At 54.2% G+C, this 21,268-nt stretch overlaps 2 protein-coding genes across 3 annotated transcripts; one reads left to right on the top strand and one right to left on the bottom strand.

The window, feature by feature from the left end:
• The first annotated feature begins 298 nt into the window (after positions 1-298).
• EXOSC5 (exosome component 5) lies at positions 299-10,876 on the top strand. The gene is made up of 6 exons (XM_026009969.2): positions 299-577; positions 5,450-5,563; positions 6,072-6,193; positions 7,646-7,786; positions 8,886-8,975; positions 9,619-10,876. Exons 1-6 carry the CDS (start codon positions 430-432, stop codon positions 9,709-9,711), a joined length of 708 nt encoding a protein of 235 aa, XP_025865754.1. The 5' UTR covers positions 299-429; the 3' UTR covers positions 9,712-10,876.
• On the bottom strand, positions 4,822-16,185 carry TMEM91 (transmembrane protein 91). Of its 2 annotated transcripts, none has more exons than XM_026009967.2 (4): positions 15,988-16,135; positions 14,814-15,052; positions 12,212-12,361; positions 4,822-5,116 (listed from the first exon to the last, which is right to left on the bottom strand). In XM_026009967.2, the coding sequence occupies exons 2-4, from the start codon at positions 15,021-15,023 to the stop codon at positions 4,970-4,972; spliced, it is 507 nt and encodes a 168-aa protein (XP_025865752.1). In that variant the 5' UTR covers positions 15,024-15,052; positions 15,988-16,135; the 3' UTR covers positions 4,822-4,969. The 2 variants fall into 2 exon arrangements, with proteins under 2 accessions (XP_025865752.1, XP_072609568.1); XM_072753467.1 differs by lacking the exon at positions 4,822-5,116 and adding an exon at positions 11,413-11,707 and having other exon boundaries at positions 15,988-16,185.
• Between the last annotated feature and the right edge of the window lie 5,083 nt (positions 16,186-21,268).

The raw sequence follows: 21,268 nt of genomic DNA, 5'->3' as shown, positions 1-21,268 counted from the left end.
CATGAGCCTGACTCAAATGCTAGGACCGCCCTGCCAAGAAACCACCAGCGACCCACCCTGCAGTCTCCGGGGCACGGGTACGGGAGGAACAAACAATCTAGCTTGCCAAAATTACTCTCATCACCTCATCTTAGTTGTTTCTGTAACAGGCAAAGGAGAGGACAACCTGACCAGAGCCTTAGGGCTTTAGGGCGCGGGGGCTTCGGGTAGGACGAGTCCATGCCAAGGCCCGCCCTCTCTTCGCTACTCTCCAATGGGCTTGCGAGGCGGGAGTGGGAGGGGCCAGATTGTTAGTAAACGCGGAGCCACGTGCGGGAACGGGTCCTGGCGCCCCGGACCTGCGCGTGCGCACTGGGCACGCAGGCTGGACGCCCGCGCGCGCTCCTGTGCGGAAGCGAGGTTCCGCAGCTGCACGTGGGGTCTGGGGCGATGGAGGGGACGCTGCCGGCGGCCGCGAAGACCTGCGCGGAGTCTGGAACAGAGTCCGGCCCTCGGGGCCCGGGCTGCAGCCTCCGGCACTTTGCTTGTGAGCAGAACCTGTTGTCCCGGCCGGATGGCTCTGCCTCTTTCCTGCAAGGTAAGGACTTAACCTAGGCAAATACTGCCTGTGCCACGTTCGCCACGTCGTATTTGTTTTGGAAGGTTACAGGTTACCATGCAGAGGAGTGCCACTAGCTGGTAAGTGTCCCTCCTGCACGGGTGGTGCAGTTCTTTTTGCCCGGGAGGATACTCCCGGATATGCCGGAATAACGTATCCTGCGCTCCCGGCTAGAAGGGAGACGGTATCGCCACCGTGGTAAATACTCCGAGGAGAGAGGCGCTCAGCAGAGTAAATATTTGCCTTGATTAAATTCGTCTCCCGCCTCCCCCGCGGACACCCCGGGTCCATGCACGCCAGGCTGCGGCAAACCTGCCCAGTCACGTAAATAGACCCGCAAATCAACACTACCGGCTTCATTACTCTCTGGACTGCGGCATGTCTTTTTGTCCAGATAAATACTTTTCAGAGTATTTGAGAGTTATTGTCCCCCTTCTTCCCCACCAGTGCGGTATATATCCCTTTGACAGCAATACACATCTCTCCATACGTGTAAATATCCCTAGGTTTGGGGCAGGCTTTCCCTATTGGGTAAAATATCTCCTTCCCATGACCAAATGCATCTCAGCTCCCTGCCCCGGGTGAATATTCCTCTGAAGATAGCCTAAGAATCACCCCCATACATGCTTCAGCCTCCTCACTAGGGGCATTACCTTCTACCCAGGTACAAAACCTGTTTTCATTCATTCCTTCATTGAACACATGTGTATTCGCATTAAGCACTGTCCTAGGCCCTGGGAATACGTGGATAAAATACATTTTAAAGGGATGCCCGGGTGGCTCAGCTGTTTGGCGCCTGCCTTTGGCCCAGGGCGTGATCCTGGACTCGTGGAGTCCCACTTCCGGCTCCCTGCATGGAGCCTGCTTCTCTGTCTGCCTTTCTCTCTCTCTCTCTCTCTCTCTCTCTCTGTCTTTCATGAATAAATAAATAAATCTTAAAAAAAATTTTTTAAAGCCGTGACTTAACAGTTTATGTTCTAGTCTAGGAGACAGACAAAAGATAAGTAAAATATGTAGGAAGGGGATCCCTGGGTGGCTCGGTGGTTTGGCGCCTGCCTTTGGCCCCGGGGTGCGATCCTGGAGTCCCAGGATCGAGTCCCGCGTCGGGCTCCCCCATGGAGCCTGCTTCTCCCTCTGCCTGTGTCTCTGCCTCTCTCTCTCTATCATGAATAAATAAAAAAAAATTTAAAAATCTTAAAAAAAAAAATACGTAGGAGGGCAGCCTGGGTGGCTCAGCGGTTTAGTGGTTTGGCGCCTGCCTTTGGCCCAGGGCGCAATCCTGGAGTCCCAGGATCGAGTCCCACGTCGGGCTCCCCCATGGAGCCTGCTTCTCCCTCTGCCTGTGTCTCTGGCTCTCTGTGTGTGTGTATGTGTCTCTCATGAATAAATAAATAAAATCTTTTTAAAAAAATATGTAGGAAGATGCTATGGAGAAAAATTATAGTAGGGAAAGGAAATAGGGTGTGCCAGAGAGGGTTGCGATCTTAACTGGATAGTCAGGAAAGGCCTTGATGAGATGATAACATTTGAATAAAGACCTAAAGGTAAGGAAGCAAACCTTGAAGATAACCAGGAGGAAAAGCATACCTAGGATGAAGAACTGCAGGGGCAGAGGCCCTGAGGCAAGGATTTGTCTGGTGTGTTTGAGGAATAGTCTGGAGACTGTGTGGCCAGAGCAGTGAGGAGGCTGGGGAGAGCTAAGGAGGATTGCTTGTCATGTGATGCATAATGAATGAGCTGGGGGCCACTGCTTCCATGTTTTGCTCAGAGGGTTGACATGATCTGAATATATTTTAACAGAATCTCTCTGCTGCAGTGTTGACTGTATAGATATGAGAAAGAAGGGGAGATGTGGTGGCTCAGACCAGAGTGGAAGCAGTGGAGGTGGTGAGATTCTGGGTGTATGTATGTTGAAAGTAAAACACAAAACTTGCAGATGGTTCAGTGTTGGAGTGTGAGAAGGAGAAGGATAACACCAAGATTTTTTTTCCAAATCAGCTGTACTGGGAGATGAGGAGTTCAATTTGGAACATTAAGTTTGCAGTGCCTGGTGGACATCACAGTGACTATATGGACAGGGTAATAGGATATAGAAGTCTGCATTTTGGAGGAGAGACCCAGGGGCGCCTGGGTGGCTCAGTCAGTTAAGCGTCTGCCTTCAGCTCAGGTCATGATGATCTCAGGGTCTAGGATCCCGCCCAGCATCAGGCTCCATGCTCAGTGGGGAGCCTGCTTCTCCCTCTCCCTGCTGCTCCCCCCTTGTGCATGCTCGCTCGCTCGCTCTCTCTCTCTCTCTGTGTCAAATAAGTAAATAAAATCTTAAAAAGAGAGAGACTCAACCTGAATATATAATTTGGAATTCTCTGGCTATAGATGGTGTTTCACACTATTGATTGGATGAAATCAAGAGAACAAGCGTAGGTGGAAAGAGAAGAGGTCACAGACTAAATCCAGGGTTTTCTAACCTGTGAGGAGCTAGGAAAAGACCAGAGAAAAGCAGCCAGTAAGGTGGGAGGAAAAACCACTGACCTCAGGACCTGAGGACACTGACCTCAGAGGGGCTCAGAGAAGTGTTTGAGATGTAAGGGCCCACCAGCTGCATCTGTCCTCCAGACCTGTCGGTGGACAGTCCGGACCTATGTCCTCTGTGATGCTGTCAAGAGCTGTTCCGGTGGAGTGGTGGGGTCAGGGAGGAGAAGAAAAAGACAGCAAGTCAGACTTGTCTTTGAGAGCTTTGCTGGGAGAGGATCAGATAAATGGGGCAGGAGTTGAAGATGGATGTGGATCCAAAGAATATAGAATTCCTTGAATTGCTCCAGAAAATTGCTGGGGCCATGTCCCTGAGAAGATGAGAGGGAGGGTCTCCTAGGTTCATGGGGGCCACGGGCAGCTCATCCAGAAAAGAATGAAGAGCAACGTGTGGATCTCGTCCTGTGTGGTTAAGTTCCCCTCTAAGGGCAGATTCTCCTGGAGCCAAGAGAATCCCTCAGCTCTGGTGCAGCTCTTTCTCCCCAACCCAGAAAACGTGCCCTGACCCTGGGGACCTTCCCAGGCCCTCCTGGAGACTTTGCTCTTCTGCTAAAATGATATGCCTGGAGTTTCTTAGACTTCAGAAACACTGAGGAGGGTTAACGCCTTCCACGTTCTAAAACTCCCAAACTCTGGGACCCCTGGCAGACCCTGGAAAGTACGTCCCACCCGCCTTTGGCCTCCAAATCTCTGATGGGGTTGTTAAAAAGGCAGGGTCCCAGAATCCACCGCACACCTGCTAAGGCTGGCCCCTCTCCATCTGTAACCGCTGCAGAGATTCTGTTTGCAGTGTTTCAAAGCTGTGCTCAAGCTGTTTTTCCCACTGCAGACTGTGGGCCCAGCTGCACGTCAGAATGACCCGTGGGAGCTCTTATGCTCCCAGTGCCCATGCCCCACCCGGCAGCTGAATTAGGATCTCTGGGGGAGGGGGCTGGACGTCTTTTCAAGTGCCCCGGTGATTCTGAGTGTGCAGCCAGGGTTCAGGACCACTGCTGCGGTTGGCAGTACTTTTTAACTGGAATAGAGTAGGGGCGCTTGACCGACTCTGTCCAAGGAGCGTCCGACTCTCGATCCCAGGGCTGTGAGTTTGAGCCCCATGTAAAAATAAAATAAAAAAAGTAAGTAAGTTGGGACGCCTGGGTGGCTCAGCAGTTGAGCATCTGCCTTCAGCTCAGGGTGTGACCCTGGAGTCCCGGGATCGAGTCCCACATCGGGCTCCCTGCATGGAGCCTGCTTCTCCCTCTGCCTTTGTCTCTGCCCCTTGTGTGTCTCATGAATAAATAAATAAAATCTTTAATAAATAATAAATAAAAAGTAAATAAATAAAATTAAATGAACTAGAGTAGAGTAGAAAGCATTAGAGTGTCAGAGCAGTGATGGTAAGAGGCGTTTTATGAGGCCTTTGTTGCGTGTCCACACATGGAGATTTGCATGAATTTGGGGTGGTGCCAGAAAATACATTTTTTTAATTGAGAGTTATGGCAAGAAAAGCTTCAACAGCCACTGGTGTAGTTCAGTCTCTTCATTTTGCAGATGGTAAAACTGAGGCCCAGAGAAGTGAGTACAATCAGCCAAGGTTACAGAGCTAGCAAGAAGCAGGCAGGACCAGAAGTCAGGGGTTTGGGGGGCTTTTTTTGTTTGGTTTTGGTTTTTTTGAAGATTTATTTGACAGCAAGAGAGAGCGTGCATGCTTGCACAAGCAGGGGGAGCAGGAGAAGGAGAAGATCAGCCCACTTGGGGCTCGATCCCAGGACCCTGAGATCATGACCTGAGCCAAAAGCAGATGCTCAACCGACTGAGCCACCAGGCACTCCCTGAAGCCAGGCTTTTGCTTCTCAGGTCTTACTTCCGTGGACCCCATTCGTGCCCACTCAGGACCACTCCTGGGTATTTCTCACTCTCAAGGGTCCCGATGACTGCAGAGTTGGGGACGTGAGCCCGAGGGAAGAGAGCCAGGTTGGAGGAAGCTTTGTGAGGAGTTGAGACCAACTGCAGTAAGGAGGAGGAAGGTTAGCCCTCGGGAAGAACTTCCCGTTAAAGTTAAGAATAGCTAAAGTCAGTGGTGCACTGGGCCATAGCCGCAGTGTTTGTCGTGGATGACCTCGTTTAATCCTCGCGACACTACAAGGTTAGGTGCTGCCATCATCCCCATGTCCCAGATGAAGAAGCGTAGGCAGAGACGCGAGTGAAGCCAGTGCTCAAAGAACCACTTCCAGCAAAAGGTGGGCCAGCCGCCAGCTCACTGCCCTGGTGCCCCCACCCTGACCCCTGCAGCCCCAGGAAGGCAAGGTGTGCATGAGACCTGCCCTGCTCTCTCCCCAGGGGACACGTCAGTCCTGGCGGGCGTGTACGGGCCAGCCGAGGTGAAAGTCAGCAAAGAGATCTTCAACAAGGCCACCCTGGAGGTGATCCTGAGGCCGAAGATCGGGCTGCCTGGTAATGGGCGGCAGGAGCTCCACCTTCTTCCCCTCCGCCGTCCCCACCCTCAGCTCTTTGCGCCTTTCCCCGGCTCTCGGCCTCCTGTCTGTCCCCCACCTCCTAGTCTGTCCTCCCTACTCCTCTTTCCTGGCTCCATCTCCCCTTCTTTCCACTAACCTGTTTTTCCACCCGTTTACTCTCCCCCTTACGCTGAGGCTGGGTTCAGCAGGACGGGAGTGGGCAGCGGCAGGGGACAGAGGAACTCAGGGTTTTCCTCCCCCAAGAGGCTCCCTTGCTGGATGCTGGAGGGGGCAGGGGTGGGGCGGGGTGGGTCCGGTCAGGCCCTGCCTCCTTCCCACTGGGGGTCCTCTGTCATCCGTGCAGGATCCTGCACCAGCCCTGGTGGAGATGGCAGGCCCTCTCCAGAGGGCTTGGGTGGGGCGTGTGGAGGAAGGTGAGCCAGATGGAAGGAAGGGAAGAGGCTGACAACCCCACCCCGCCCCGCCCCACCCCTGATTTTCCCCAGGCGTTGCGGAGAAGAGCCGGGAGCGACTGATCAGGAACACATGTGAAGCAGTGGTATTGGGAACGCTGCACCCCCGCACCTCCATCACTGTGGTGCTGCAGGTCGTCAGTGATGCTGGCTCTGTATCCTTCCCCCCAGGCCTCCTCCTCCAGGAAGTCCTCCAGAATCTCCGTGGTGGCCTCCCTTGCTCTGTTAGCCAGGAGGCCTCCAAACACTTGACAGGCACCCTCTTGTTGAAGAATAGCAAACACAGCTTGAGTGCTCACCACGCGTCGGGCACTGGTCTGAGTGCCTTACACATGTTAACTCACTTCATCCGTGTCACTCACGGCACGACAGTTTGGTGCCGCTATAATCCCCCATGGCCCAAATGGGGAAACTAAGGCCCAGGAAGGTCAGCTCCTGTCTAATAATGCAGAGCCAGGATTTGAGCCCAAGCCATGTGCTCCCAGAGCCCGAGGCCCCGGGCAGATGGGAGTTCCTATGTTCCCATGTTTGAGGTGAGGAAACAGGCCCCGAGAGGGGAAGTCACTTACCCAGGGTCACACAGCTGGAAGGCGGCAGGGGCAGAACTCAAGCCCAGGCCTGACTGCCTACAAAACCTGTGCCATTGACCTCTGACCTTGAGTGGGGAGTCCTGAGCGGGCAGAGGAGTTGGGTCAGCAGCTCGACCGTAGATCCCCGTGGTTCGGTGAGAGGTTGGGACTGAGGGCCAGAAATGGGCATTTCTAGAGGGGCTTGCAGCTGCGTGGCCCAGCTTTGAGCAGGCCCCGTTTCCCAGAGCAGGAAACTGAAGGCCAGAGGGGAGGTAACAGGGACAGTGGCAGAGATGGGACCGACTGACCCTAAAGCTCGACTCCTGGCCACTGTGATGGGGCTGGGTGCAGAGACTAGAGGAAACTGAGGCAGGGCTGGCTGTTAGGCTCCAGCCTCAGCTCGCCTGCGCGTGCCACAGCCACACCTCACCCCTAAAGATGACTGCTCCTCCCTCTGTCACCTTGTCAGGCTGTCAACTGGTGGTGGCGGCCTCCAGATCCCCAGGCTCCAGGCCTGGCCCTGCCACTGGTGGAGATGGCAGGCCCTCTCCAGAGGGCTTGGGTGGGGCGTGTGGAGGAACTCCTATGCGATTGTGGAAGGTTTCTCTCTTCCCCTACCCCCCTACCCCCCGCCCAGTACAAATCTGTTGAGTATCCTTATGACCCCTGATTGAGGCTCAGAGAGAATAAGTCGCTTGCTCAAGCTCCCTATGCGATTGTGGAAGGTTTCTCTCTTCCCCTACCCCCCTACCCCCCGCCCGGTACAAATCTGTTGAGTATCCTTATGACCCCTGATTGAGGCTCAGAGAGAATAAGTCGCTTGCTCAGGCTCACACCGCTGAGAGGTGGCAAAGGCGGGTCAGGAACCTGAGGACACTTGACCCCAAAACCACTTCGAGCCACTGTGCCGTACGCCGCCTTCCTGTGATCAGTTAGTGAAGTGGGCCCACCGGCAGCGGCGGGGTGAATGGAGGGATAGACCTACTCTGGCCACCACTATAGTGGGAACGCTTCTTAACCCTTCCCTGTGGCACCCAGCTCCTGGCCTGCTGCCTGAACGCCGCCTGCATGGCATTGGTGGATGCAGGTGTGCCCATGCGGGCCCTCTTCTGTGGGGTCACCTGTGCTCTGAACTCTGATGGCACCCTCGTGCTGGATCCCACAGCCAAACAAGAGAAGGTAAGTTTGAAGGCCGTGGCTGGTGAACGGCCACAAGCAGACACTCCTCCCCTGGGCCTCACTTCCCGGAACACTTGTCATGTCAGTCCCATTTGGCAAGTTCGGGTTCGTTCATCAGGGCGAGTGCTAGCACCCCAGCTCGGACCCACTTCAGTTAAAAGGGAACATATTGACCTTCGGGACAGAGGGCCTCAGAACAGAGGTCCAGCTGGAGCCAGGGCCTCAAACACCCTGAGGATGCCCTTGTTCTGCTTCTCAGTGTCTGCTGTCTTCTGCATGTTGGTTCCATTTGGTTCCGTTCTCTAGACAGCCCCTGGCCCAAGGCTATGACCAGCCTCCAGAACTCTAGACTTTCCTCACCAGCTCAAGGTCACAGTGCCCTGGGGGTTCCTCCAAGATCCTCACCTGGTACCGTGATGGGTGCATCCTGGCGGGAAAGCAGAACCCACCTGAGGTATTTCAGACAGGAATCCACTGAGGGAACCGGTTATGATAGTGTTGGAAGAGTCGAAGGAGCAACCAGGAAGAAGGGCGATACCCAGAGACCAGAAGCCAGTAGGGTGCTCCCACTCCGTGCTGCCAGGAGACACAGTCACAGTGGGTTCTGGGTGCGCACAAGGCGTCCTGGCTTCGCCCCGGCAGCTGAAGTCCAGAGCCCACTCCGGCCTCTGTGGCCCTGTGGGAACTGCCACAGCCATAGCCCCTGCTCCTGTCAGAGCAAGGACAGGATGCGGTCCTCCCTCCTTCAGCCGCTCCTCCAGATTACTGGTGGCCCCTAACTGGCAAAGGAGTCTGGGAAATAGTTTGCCAGCCTCCAGCCTGGGTGGTACAAAGCAGGGAAGGAGAGCAGGGGGCTGAGAGGTACCAGCTGATGACTGGCCGTGCGGCTGCCCCTGTTGGAACCATGTGGGTGGAATGGGGGCATGGGGCTTCTGAAGAAGGAAAGGCCAAGAGCGTTGTCCAGGGAAACGGGCAGTGTACACACCTCCACTTGACACACTTGGGAGTGTGGGCTGTGGGAAAGGCAGGTCCCTTCTTGGGGACCAGCTGAGCCTGTGCTTGAGGGGAGAGTCCAGGCATTCCTACCCCTCGTCTCTAGGAGGCCCGGGCCGTCCTGACCTTTGCGCTGGACAGCGTGGAACGGAAGCTGCTAATGTCCACCACCAAGGGGCTCTACTCCGCTGCTGAGGTACCAGTGTGGAGATGGGGTGGAGGCCAGATCCCTCCCTCCTGACGTGAGGTCTTGTCGGGACTCCGGGAGGCTGAAGGAGAGCGCCTTTTTACATCCCTTTTGGATGCAGGCACAGAAACCCTTGTGGGAATTTTAAAGGGAAGCCGTAGTCTGGAGAGCAGAGGAGGGGAGGCACCTGAAAGCCCTCCCCTTCCAGCTCAGCATGCCCCCAGAATTCCGGCACTCCGGTCTCCGAGAGCACCTCCAACCTGGGCTTCCTATGAACCTAGGAATGTGTGGTGGTCAGGATCTGGGGTCCCAGATTTGGCATCCCAAGGGTGATTTGGCACCACAGGGCCTGTGGCTCAAAAGTTCTAGATCTCCAGTTGGGGCTGTGCCACGTTGAGGCTTTGTCCAGGGGTCAGGATGCCTGGTCCCACCGTCCATGCTCCTGGAGCTGCCAGAATCGGACCCCTGAAGCCCTCACCTCTTTCTGTGTCCCCTCTAAGAAAGATCCCACGAAATGGGGAAGAAAGAAAGGCCACTGCAGGGGAGGCAGGAGGTCTGGGGCTCAGGGAACCAGCTGAGGCCAGGGCAAGCTGTGGGGTCCGCTGGGTGGGAGCAGGGAGGCCCCGGCAGCAGCAGCTCTCTCTGCCTCCAGCTCCAGCAGTGCCTGGCCGCCGCCCAGGCCGCCTCACAACACGTCTTCCGCTTCTACCGGGAATCGTTGCAGAGGCGTTACTCCAAGAGCTAAGACAAGCCGGGGCAGGGCGCCCCTCCGCCGTGGCCGTGGCCGCAGCCACCGCCACCACCCACTACCTCCGTGGAAAATAAACCAGCAGCTAGCCTCGCCTCTCAGTCCGTGTGCCCGGATGAGCTCGTGGGCCTGGGGCACAGGACCCCGGCCCCCAAGAAAGCATTTCCGACCTGGGAAAGCCCTTCCTTCCCCAACCACCAGTCTAATACTGGGGTACCTGCTGTGTGCAGGCCCTGCCAGGTGCTAGACTCAGGGGTGAATGATGACCCCCCCCCCAGGTTCAGGAAGCAGTGGGGTGATGGGCAAAGAATATCAGTGTTTATCAGGTGGTAAATGCTATGAATAAAGCAGGAAAGAGGGGTTTGAGGAGGGTGAATTTTTAAAAGGGATGCCCAGGGGATGGAGGCATCCAAGGGAAGCCCCGGAGGAGGCCTGTGGAAGGTGGTGAGGCTCCAGTGTGGCTCTGGTGGCTGGAGCAGAGCAGGTGGGGACCTGAGAGGGAAGAGCTGGGTCGGGGGGGAATGGGCACAGCATCCTGTCTTAACGTGAAAAAAGCTCAGGTCAGTCAGCTGCTGGAGGTACCAGCTAGTTGGTGATGGAGCAGGGGTTCTGCTCAGAGGCCAGCCCCAGAGCCTTTCAGTGTTCAGACCAGCCCGAGAGACACCAGCACACCCAGGACCACAGCTCCCCATCTGTAGCCAGAAGTGGCCGAGGCCCATGGACTCTCATGGGTATAGCACCCCCTAAGGTGTGTGAAAATATAGGGGGCTAGTCAACATTGGTCTGCTGTGGTCTCCGCCCCCGTATCTAGTGGGCCAGAGCCAAGAACGCAAGAGCATCCCATGAGGAGGGACTGTCCCACAGCTGGGCCACATGGTCACCAGATTCCATGGGGCACTGACATTTGGGGGTTTACAGTGAAAATTATATGTCTGGCGGGCCCTCTGCTGCGTGCTTCACATGCTTGAACTAGTTCACACAGTTCCCACAATTGCCCCCTTGGAGCCTGTGTCATTTTCGTCCCCAGTAACCAAGAAGGAAAAAGCATCAAAGTCTTCAAGCTTGAAATTGTGCTCCGTGAGGCTCAGGAGAACGCCAAGTGGGAGAGCGTTTTCTTCTAGGAAGATCCACCAGAATGGCATTAAACAGTGAGAAAACCAAACCGCCTGTCCTGCCATCACTCGGTCACCCACCGGGCCCGCTCAGTGGGCGCTCAGGTCTGCTCCTGGCCTGGCCCTGTGATTCCCACGGGGGTGCCTAAGCTCCTGGGGCCATCCTCACCACCCCCCCTCCCAGAAGGAAACCCACAGGAAAGGAGGCCCAAGAGACGGAGGGATCAGACGGTTCACACGAGCCCCAGAGTCCAGTTCTGCCTCCGGCTCCTTCCCGTTTGTTGCTGTTGAGTGGAGTTTCTGCCTCTTGCTGCGGAAGGAGCTCAGGGGGGAGCCCATTCGGCCTTCCCCAAAGCTCCCAGGGGCAGAGAAGGGGGGGTAAGGGGGGGCTCAAAGAGCTGTCTCTTGGGCCGAGGTGAGGAGTAAGCCCTTGGGCCCAGCGCTTATTTGCTACAGGGCTACACTGGGGAGAGCAGTCTGCAAGCTGGGGAGCCCTCTTCCCCTCCGAGGCCTCGGGGAGCACCCCGGGGACGGCCCCTCCCCGGTCTCACCCCCACCCCCAGTACAACACACACACAGCTTTGGCTGCGAGAGCGTCTGGAGTTTAATCTCAGCCGCGGCCCGGAAGGGGGGGCTCGCCGCCGCCTCCCCCCGGCTGCTCCACGTCGCCCGCCGACGCCCCGGCTCCCGGGCCCTGATTCGCAGCAGGGGCGCAGGGGCAGCTAGGGCGGCTCTCGGGAGGCCAGGTAGGCGGCCAGGGTCACCAGGGCGGCCGCGTAGGTGCACACGCCCAGCCCGACGGCGAGGACCCCCAGCAGGAAGGCGCGGCGGGAGGCGGCCCCTGCGCCCTGGACGTCCCCCATGGCCCAAGCCTTGTTGGTCTGTGGAGGCGTGGGCAGGGGTGACTCAGGCAGCCCCCGTCCCGTCCCACCCGGCCGCCCGCAGCCCCCCCCCCCCACCCGCGGACGCATTCATAGATTCCAAAGACTGGGAGCGGCCCCTGCGGGTCAGACAGCTGGGGACAGGGGAGCCCAGGTGGCTAATAAAAGTACCCGCCTATTACCCTGTGCCCCTGCTCCAACTCATTTGAGCCCCACGATGACCCAGGGGTGGGGATTATTCCCATTTCACAGACGACGAAAAAGAGGCACAGGGAGGTTAAGTGGCTCGCCCCCAAAATCTTAGTGTGCCACACCTGGGACTAGGGCTCAGGTTCCTAACCACCACTCGGGCCTTTCGCTCTGAAACGCTCGGTTTACCCTTCCACGTTTCTGTACGTCCTTCTCCCCGCTTTGCCCACCCCACCCTCGCATTGCACCTCTGTTTTGTTCCGAAGGCACTTTCCCCTTATATCCAGCCCGCTCCCAGCCCCACCCACGACTGACCTTCTGGGCCAGGCAGAAGGCAGCGATGCCCACAGGCCAGAAACAGCAGAGCATGGAGAAGACAGCCAAGCCGAGGTGGTCGTGGGGGAGGAGCGGGGAGAGAAGGCTGCCCCCGTCGCAGTCCGAATCACTGTCGCTGGATGATGCATCCTATGGGTAGGATAAAGGGCCTGCGTGGGCACCACCACCCACCTTCCCTGCCCCCCTGCTCTGCTCCCCATAGCCCCCAAAGACCAATACCAGGGCCTCCCCGGAAACACCCAAGAGAGGAAAGTGTTCCAGGAAACTGGCTCTTAACTTTCTACACCCTGGACCCCTTTGAGGGGAAGCTCTGTACCCTGTCTCCAAAGAACCCCACCCACACCCAAAGTTTTATGTGCAATTCCAAAGACTTCACAGGTCCCCTCACGGATACTGCAATTGAAGAACTAAAAGCCCCCAAAGTGGAGGTAGACACCAATCGGGACAGGAACAGGCAAAAAGTTGGAGATCAAGAGAGCTCTGGTGGCCCACGTTACTAGGACAAACCTGCCAGCTGAAAACGATAAATTTTAGAGTTTTTTTTAAAAAATGGTATTGCTTTGGGAAGCCTGGGTGGCTTAGTGGTTAAGCATCTACCTTCAGCCCAGGGTGTGATCCTGGAGTCCTGGGATCAGGACCCACGTCAGGCTTCCTGCGGGGAGCCTGCTTCTCCCTCTGCCTATGTCTCTGCCTTTCTCTGTGTCTCTCATGAATAAATAAAATCTTTTAAAAAATGGTATTGCTTTTTGTTTTAATCTTGTATTAAATAGCTCCCAAGATTAAGGCCAAAACTGAAAATAAAAACAAAGTTAGCAGAGAGGTCAAATGAACAGAGAAGGCCTCTTTTGCCCTGCAGCCGAGTGCCAATCCCAGAAAAAAAAAAAAAAACTTTCAGTCAAACCGTGAACTACGGGGATCCCTGGGTGGCGCAGTGGTTTGGCGCCTGCCTTTGGCCCAGGGCGCGATCCTGGAGACCCGGGTTCGAATCCCACATCGGGCTCCTGGTGCATGGAGCCTGCTTCTCCCTCTGCCTATGTCTCTGCCTTTGTCTCTGTGACTATCATAAAAAAAAAAAAAAATTAAAAAAAAAAAAAACATGAACTAAATTCAAAGTGATCTCTAACTGGTAGTGCCCCCAGGCAGCTGACAGAAGCAAACCAAACCGTCTCTGGAGAAAGGTGTGTACCTTCCGTCTAGGCCTCAAAATAATCTTTCCTGAAAATAGCTTTTCAAACATGATGACCAGCATACAGTCCAAAGATAACCAGGCACACAACAAACCCTAAAGAGCAAAAATAATAAGGCCCCCAACATCTTCAAAGAATGGAATCATCAGACACATACATACAATGTCAAAGTGACGCTAACTGCCACCACGACGCAGACCGCGTTTCCAAAAATGACCACGACCGTCTCCCATCCCACATGCTCTTCTTATAGTGTGAGTGATGATACTCTTCCCACCAAGGGCTGAGGTCTCTGTCCCCTCTCCTTGAGACCGGGCAGGCTGTGACTCACTCATAATTGGTAGAATGTGGTAGAAGTCATGCCACATGATTTCCAAACATAAGTCAGGGAAGGTGAGGTAGTTTCTGCCTCGCCGAAGCACTGGTGCTGGAGGCCGGAGGCCCAGAAGGATGCGGACTGTGCTGAAGCTGCCATGTTGTGAGGAGGCCCAAACCAACCCACAAGGGGAGCCTCATGCAGAAGCCCCAAGACTACACATTAAGAGAGAGACACCCACTCAGCTCCCAGCTGCTTCAGCCCTGGACTGGTTCAGCTCTAGCCAGCCGCTGACTGCAACCTCATGAAAGACACCGAGCCAGAACCACCCAACCCAGGCCCTCCCAGACTCCTGACCCGTGGAAACCATGAGCCATAATGATTGTTGCTGTTTTAAGCAACTGAGTTTTGGGGTGATTTCTTCTACAGGAATAGTAACTTGGAAAACCAAGTGTAAGAAATAAAAGACAAGTGGGGAGTCTGGCCGGCTCAGTCAGTAGAGCGTGTAACTCTTGATCTCAGGGTCATGAGTTCGAGCCCCAAGCTGGGTGGAGAGATTGCTTAAAAATAAAATATTGGGCAGCCCTGGTGGCGTAGCGGTTTAGCGCCGCCTGCAGCCTGGATTGTGATCCTGGAGACCCGGGATCGAGTCCGGCGTTGGGCTCCCTGCATGGAGCCTGCTTCTCTCTCTCTCTCTCTGAATAAATAAATAAAATCTTAAAAAATAAAATAAAATCTTTTAAAGAAAGAAATAAATAGAAGACAAGCTTCACACTATATACAAGGAAAAAGAAATGATACAAATTAACACGGTAATCTGAAGAAAAGAGATCAGGACCAGAGAGAGAGGGAAAGACAGAGAACAGGGGAGCCAGAATCAGAGGGAAGATAGCCAAGGTGAGGAAAGAAAGATGAGTGACAAATCTAGAAAAAGGTAAAGAAACCAGGGGAGGCATAGATCTGGAAAAACCACAACTGGGCATCGAAGAATTAAGACTCCAGGCAGGAGGTAGATACCCCCAGCCCAGTCCAGCCGCCCCCCACCCCCACCCGCTCCCATAAAGCCTGGTGCTCCTACCTCAAGGTCAGGGGGCCCTAGCTCCCCAAGACCAGCGCTCACAGAAGGAACAGGTGGGGGCAAGAACTGCCAGCCCCTCAGGGACTCCGCAAAAGCCGTCTCCCGAAAGGGAGGCCCCAGCTGGGGTTCACCAGGTTTCTGGATGGGGGGCCCACAGCCCACACCTGCCAGCAGAGGCTGTTGGAGCTCTCGAAGACTGGGGTTGTCCATGGCTAGGGAGAGGCTCCCGGAGAGGTTTCCTGAAGGTAGAGGAAAGAGGAAAAAAGAAAGTTGTAAAAGTCTCCTCATGTTTCTTCTGACCCCTGACTCTGGAGAGATTCCTGGCAGAGACTAGTTAGTTCACTGACCCTCAGACTCGTTTTACAGAGAGGAAAACTGAGGCCCACGGAATGAAAGAGGCTGGGCCAAGTTGTGAAGAGAATGGGGCGGTGGGGGGGCGGGCTCGACAGTCAAATGTGGGATTCTGTCTTCCAGGCAAAAACCACATACCTGTTGCGCACCTATTCCAAACCGTGCCTTGCACACTTACTCGCCCCACGAACTACACGTCCCGTGTGCCTATAGGTCTGCACACTGAATACACCAGTACCCCGCGACACACACTCATCCAGGCAAGCCCAACCCCCACCTCCAGGCACCCATCTCCCAAAGGGGTCCCTGCATACTTACCCTGAACATCAGCTCCCATTAAATACCCCTCTGGAGCCCCCAACCTCCTTACACACTCATCCCAAATGACCCCTTGCACACTCCTAGCTCCCCCAGCATCAGACCCCCTATTTGCACACATAAGCGCAGGCTTCCCACACATGCACCCCAGACACCCTCCCTTGTTCCCATCACTCACTTCCCTTGCACACCTGCCCCAAACACCCGGTCCACGCATCCCTCTCCTACTCCACCCACATCCGTGGCGCTACACGATTGCCCGCACACCCACCAGCGCCCCCACACTTCCTGTTTGACCAGAATCCACCTTTGCACGATTCCCCCCATAACAGCCCCAACCCGCCACACTCGTACACACTCAACCACAAGGAATACTGCTACCCCACGGCCCCCCGCGGGCCCCCAAGCCTCCCGCCTCATTCCAACCTGGCTCGGGCGCACCTCCTCACCAAGGGTTTGCCTCCCATCCCCAGCACCGTGCCGCCCCCCGGCGCCCCTCACTCACCGCGGCCGTACGTCGGGACCTCCCGGGCCCCCGCACCGACAGCCGCCCCGACCCTGCGGCCCGCAGGCGACGGAACTCCGGGAGCCCCGCGCGCCCCGGACCCGGCCTGGGGGCGCGGGGTCTGCGCGTTCGGCCGGCTCCGGGCTCGGCGCCCCAGGCCCGCAGCGCGCGGGGGCGGGGATGGGGGCGGGGCTGCGGGCTGCGGCTCCGCCCTCCGCCGCGGCCGGGGAGGGGGCCTTGAAGGCCGACGTCAGCGCCCAGCGCGCAACCCCTGCGGGCCCAGGGGTGCGGGAGCCCGCGGGGGGCTCGGAGGCGCGGGGCCCTGAGCGCGCCCCCGCCCCAGCCCAGGCCCACGCGCTGCGGGGCGGAGGAGGGGGCGCCCCGCTCCTCCAGGCCTTCCCGGCCCGGCCCGCCTCCGCCCCGCCCGTAATGATAGCAGCCAGGGCGGCTAACGGTGCGCGGTGCTCTTAGCGCGGTGCATGGACACGTTCACGCTCACTGCCCAGGACGGCCCAGGAGGCGCAGTCGTTTACCGTCCTGGGGTACGCGGGGGGCCCGGGAGCAGAGAGGGCGGGCGCTCGCCCCGGTTCCCTGGGTGCAGACTAAGCCCGGACCCCTGGCCCTGCGGTAGAGGCTTCACAGTCATCATCGCGCTGCTGCTTCCGGGCAGCTGCATCGCCGTCCCCGTTACAGATGAAGAGGCTGAGGTCCAGAGGTGTGGGTTCACTTGGCCGAGGTGAACAACCGGCGCCGGGGTGGGCAGATTACGACCAGGGCTGTGTTCCTCGCTGGCCCAAGGGAACGGGAGGGGGCAGCGGCAGCGGGGCAGTTTCCAGGGAAAGGAGGCCCAGGTGCCCACCTGGTGATCAGGTGGTAGAAGGCATGGTCAGGGATCAGTGTTTGGACCCACACAGGCCCAAGGGGCCTTCCAGGCTCTTCAAGGCGCTTGCTGTGTGGCCTCTGGATGATGGCATCGCCTCTGAACCCTAAGTTTTTCATCCGTGAAATGGGCTCAACACTCCCTGCCTCTTACATAAAGCGCTCACATCAGGGGCGATAACCAACATCCCACATTTACCCAAAGTCTGGAAACGTGGGCACTCTGGATATGTTTGATGATGCTTATGAGTATCATTATCCACTTGTGTCTCCATCAGCCTGAGTAAGAGACCCTCCTCACCCTCTCCCTCCTGGAGCCCACCCAGCTCGCACCAGCTTCTCCTTCCCAGGGGCCCTCCATCTCACCAGCCCCCGCCAAACTGAAGGATTTCCCTCTGGATGTGGGGCTGGCCAGAGTTCCCTCGCTCCAGGGCTCCAGGGCTCCAGGGCTCTGTGCCAAGAGTCCAGACGCTGGAGTTGGCACCGGCCCCACTCCCAGGGAGAGCAGATGGTGTCTGCAAGTGCACTTGGCTCAGCCAGAGTTTCTGGCAGACAGGCAGGGAGACCCACCAGAGGGTAGACGACGGGGACCTGGAGCAGGATTGTTTTGATCTGGGAGAGATAACCTGTCACTAGCTCCTTAACCTGCTCTGGCGGTTGTTTCATACAGCTTGTCACCATGAAGCATAGATTTCTATTGTTTGTGGTTTGAATTCTTCTACATCGGGGTCAGATCAGGAGGGCTGGGATTTGATCCTTTTTGTTCATCAGAGCCTAGAACAGCACCTGGCACAAAGTAGCCCTACAATCCCTATTTGTAGGATGCGGGGTGGGGGACAGGGTGTGAATTCCCACCAGTCTCAGTTTTCCACCAAATCTTGGAGCTGTTTCTTCTATCACTCAGTGTATATCCTGTGACCCAGAAATTCCACTCCAACTAGATGCGACTGTATGTCCACCACGAGACAAATTTCCACCAACTGATAGGTAAATAAGTTGTAGCATCTTCACATAAAGGAAATTATACAGCAAAGGGAAGGAAAAATCTACAGCCACGTGCAACAGTGTGGATGAGTTTCACAAACGAAATGCTGCGCAAAAGACAGAAGACGCCTGACAATACATACGGTGTGATTTCATTTATATAAAATTTAAAACCAGGCAAAATTGGGGATCCCTGGGTGGCTCAGCGGTTTAGGGCTTGCCTTTGGCCCAGGGCGCGATCCTGGAGTCCCAGGATCAAGTCCCACGTCGGGCTCCCGGCATGGAGCCTGCTTCTCCCTCTGCCTGTGTCTCTGCCTCTCTCTCTCTATGTCTATCATAAATAAATAAATAAATCTTAAAAAAAAAAAAAAACAGGCAAAATTAATCCATGTTGTTAGAAGTCCAGTTAGTAGTTACCCTTGGGGCACTGTGGGGAAAGGTCATGTTCTTTCCTTGAGCTGACTTCTGTTTATCAGGTGCATTTATGGAATTGAATCCAGATGTTCACTTATGATTTCTGCACTTTTCTACACATAGATTATACTTCAAAACAGTTATTTTGGGGGGAAAAGTGAGTTGGATCTCTACATGCGAACATGGATAACTTTCTAAGATGTATCACTGAGTGAAAAAAAGCAAGATGTAAAACAACATGTACAGTTGCTATGGAAAATAGTATGGCAGTTTCTCCAAAAATTAAAAATAGAATTACTAGGACCCCGGGTGGCTCAGTGGTTGAGCATTTGCCTTTGGCTCAGGGTGTGATCCCAGAGTCCTTGGATTGAGTCCCACATTGGGCTCCCCGCAAGGAGCCTGCTTCTTCCCCCTCTGCCTGTGTCTCTGCCTCTCTCTGTGTGTCCCTCATGAATAAATAAATAAAAATCTTAAAAAAAAATAGAATAACCATATGACCCACCAATTCTACAAGATCCTGAAGAACTGAAGGCAGGATCTTGAAGAGATATTTGTACACCCTGTTTGTGGCAGCCTTATTCACCATAGCCAAAAGATGGAAGCAACCCCAGGGTCCATCCACAGATGACTGGATGAAGAAAATGGGGTATATAGTATTCAGTCTTAGGAAGGAAGAAAATTCAGGGGTTCCCAACTGGCTCAGTCAGTAGAGCCTGAGACTCTTGACCTCAGGGTTGTAAGTTCAAGCCCCATGTTGGGCCTGGGGCCTGCTTAAAAATAAAAATAAAAATAATAACATAATAATAATAATAATAATAATAATAAAATAAATGAAACAAAAAGGAGACAATTCTGACATGTGCGACAATATGGACTAACCCTGAGGACAACTGTTGAATCATTCTATTTCTGTGAGGCACCAGGTAGTGATATTAATATAGAAAGTAGAATGGTGGTTACCAGGACCTGGAGGAAAAGGAGGGGGTTGGTGGCGGTGGTGGGTTTTGTTTGTAGTTTGTTTATTTATCTATTTATGTATTTTTGGGTAAGCCCAATATGGTGCTCTGAGTCATGATGCCGAGGTCAAGAGTCACAGGCCTCACTAACTGAGACAGCCAGGGGCCCCTGTTTGTTTGTTTTTTTCATTTTTTGAGTATAGTTGACACACAATGTTACATTAGTTTCAGGTATAAACATAGTGACCCAAATGCTCTAGACCCAACTGCTATGTTCACCACAAATGTGGCTACCATCTGTCACCCTACAGAGTCATTACAATAGCATTGACCGTACTCCTTATTCTGCACCTTCCACCCCCAACTCATTCATTCCACAAGTGAAAGCCTCTGTCTCCCACTTCCCTTCATGCAGTTTGCCCATCTCCCTTCCCTCTGGCAACCAACAGAAAACATAATCTTGGGATGTTGTTTTTCATTTTTAAAAATTATTTATTATATATTTTTAGAGGGAGAGAGGGAGAGAAAGAGAGCAGGGGTGGGGGGTGGGAGGGGCAGAGGAAGAGGAAGAGAATCTCAAGCAGGCTCCATGCCTAGCATGGAGCCCAATGCAGAGCTGCATCTCATGACCCTGAGATCATGACCTGAGCCGAAACCAAGTCAGATGCTTAACCAACTGAGCCACCTGGGCTGCCCCAGGGACTTTGTTCTTTCGTGGGTACAGAGTTTCCATTTTGCAAGATGACAAGAGTTCTAGAGATCGGTTGCACATTTATGTGAATGCACTCAAAGCCACTGATCTGTACACCTAAAAATGGCTAAAATGGTAAATCTTTATGTGCCTTTTTATCACAATTTTTTTTAAAAAGTAAAAAATTATTCAGAATAATAACTGAATAATTAATTATTCAGTTTGCTTCTTGGAAAAGATATGTAAAATATTGTTGCAAAAAGAAAGGGGATGTGAAATATTCCACTTCAGTAATAACACACCAATAAGAAAACCCATCAATAATAGCAAACAGTTACTTCCTATTTGGCGGGCACCGTCCCAGACTCATTACAATTTGTAGTAGTTATCTATTGCCTCATAACAAATCAGTCCCCAAAACCTAGTGGCTTAAAACAAACATTTATCATCTGACATAGTTTCTGCTAATCAGTGTCAGTGTCTTGGCTGGGTGGTTCTAATTCCAGGAGTCTCATGCTGGCCAGGGCTGTGGTCATCTGAAGATCCCACTGGGATTGGAAGATCTACTTCCAACGTGGATCACTCGCATGGTGCCGGTTGTTGGCAGAAGGCTCCGGTTCTGCCCCACTTGGGTCTTTCCACTGGCTGCTTCTCTGCTGTCACAACATGGTGGCTGACCTCCCTCACAGTGAACCACCCAAGAGAAAGAGCGAGGAGGAAGCTTCAATGCCTTTTATGACCTGGTATTGGAAGTCACACAGCAACACTTCTGCCACACTGTATTGGCTAGAAGTGAGTTTTAAGTGCAACCTGTAATCAAGGGGGAAAGGAATCAGCTTCCGTGTATTGAAAGAAGGCCTATCAGTGGTGCCTGGCTGGCTCAGCCAGAAGAGCATGAGATTCTTGATCTTGGGATTGAGTTCAAGCCCCACGTTGGGTGTTGAGATTACTTAAATAAATAAAAGTTAAAATAATAATAATAATGAAAGAATGAAGGCATATCAAAGAATCTGTGGACAGGGGTGCCTGGTTGGCTCAGTCAGAAGTACATGCCTCTCTTGATTTTGGGGTTGTGAGCTCTAGCCTCAAAGTTGGGCATAGCACTTACTTAAAAAGAAAAGAAGAAAAGAAAGAAAAGAAGAAAAGAAAAGAAAAAGAAAAGAAAAGAAAAGAAAAGAAAAGAAAAGAAAAGAAAAGAAAAGAAAAGAAAAGAAAAGAAAAGAAAAGAAAAGGGCAGCCCTGGTAGCTCAGCAGTTTAGCGCCGCCTTCAGCCCAGGGCCTGATCCTGGGGTCCGGGGATCGAGTCCCACACCTCGGGCTCCCTGCATGGAGCCTGCTTCTCCCTCTGCCTGTGTCT

Source organism: Vulpes vulpes, chromosome 1 (assembly GCF_048418805.1).
Source record: "Vulpes vulpes isolate BD-2025 chromosome 1, VulVul3, whole genome shotgun sequence".
NCBI classification, from domain to species: Eukaryota; Metazoa; Chordata; class Mammalia; order Carnivora; family Canidae; genus Vulpes; species Vulpes vulpes.
Note: the sequence above shows the minus strand (reverse complement) of the source record. Positions and strands in the feature narration are given on the sequence as shown.

Coding starts and splice junctions, on each gene's coding strand:
- TMEM91 (XM_072753467.1), bottom strand. CDS start 15,023: ATGGACAACCCCAGTCTTCGAGAGCTCCAACAGCCTCTGCTGGCAGGT. Junction 12,362..14,813: donor TAGGGCCCCCTGACCTTGAG/GTAGGAGCACCA, acceptor TCCTACCCATAG/GATGCATCATCCAGCGACAG. Junction 11,708..12,211: donor CCTTCTGCCTGGCCCAGAAG/GTCAGTCGTGGG, acceptor ACGCCTCCACAG/ACCAACAAGGCTTGGGCCAT.
- EXOSC5 (XM_026009969.2), top strand. CDS start 430: ATGGAGGGGACGCTGCCGGCGGCCGCGAAGACCTGCGCGGAGTCTGGA. Junction 7,787..8,885: donor CCACAGCCAAACAAGAGAAG/GTAAGTTTGAAG, acceptor CCTCGTCTCTAG/GAGGCCCGGGCCGTCCTGAC. Junction 8,976..9,618: donor GGCTCTACTCCGCTGCTGAG/GTACCAGTGTGG, acceptor CTCTGCCTCCAG/CTCCAGCAGTGCCTGGCCGC.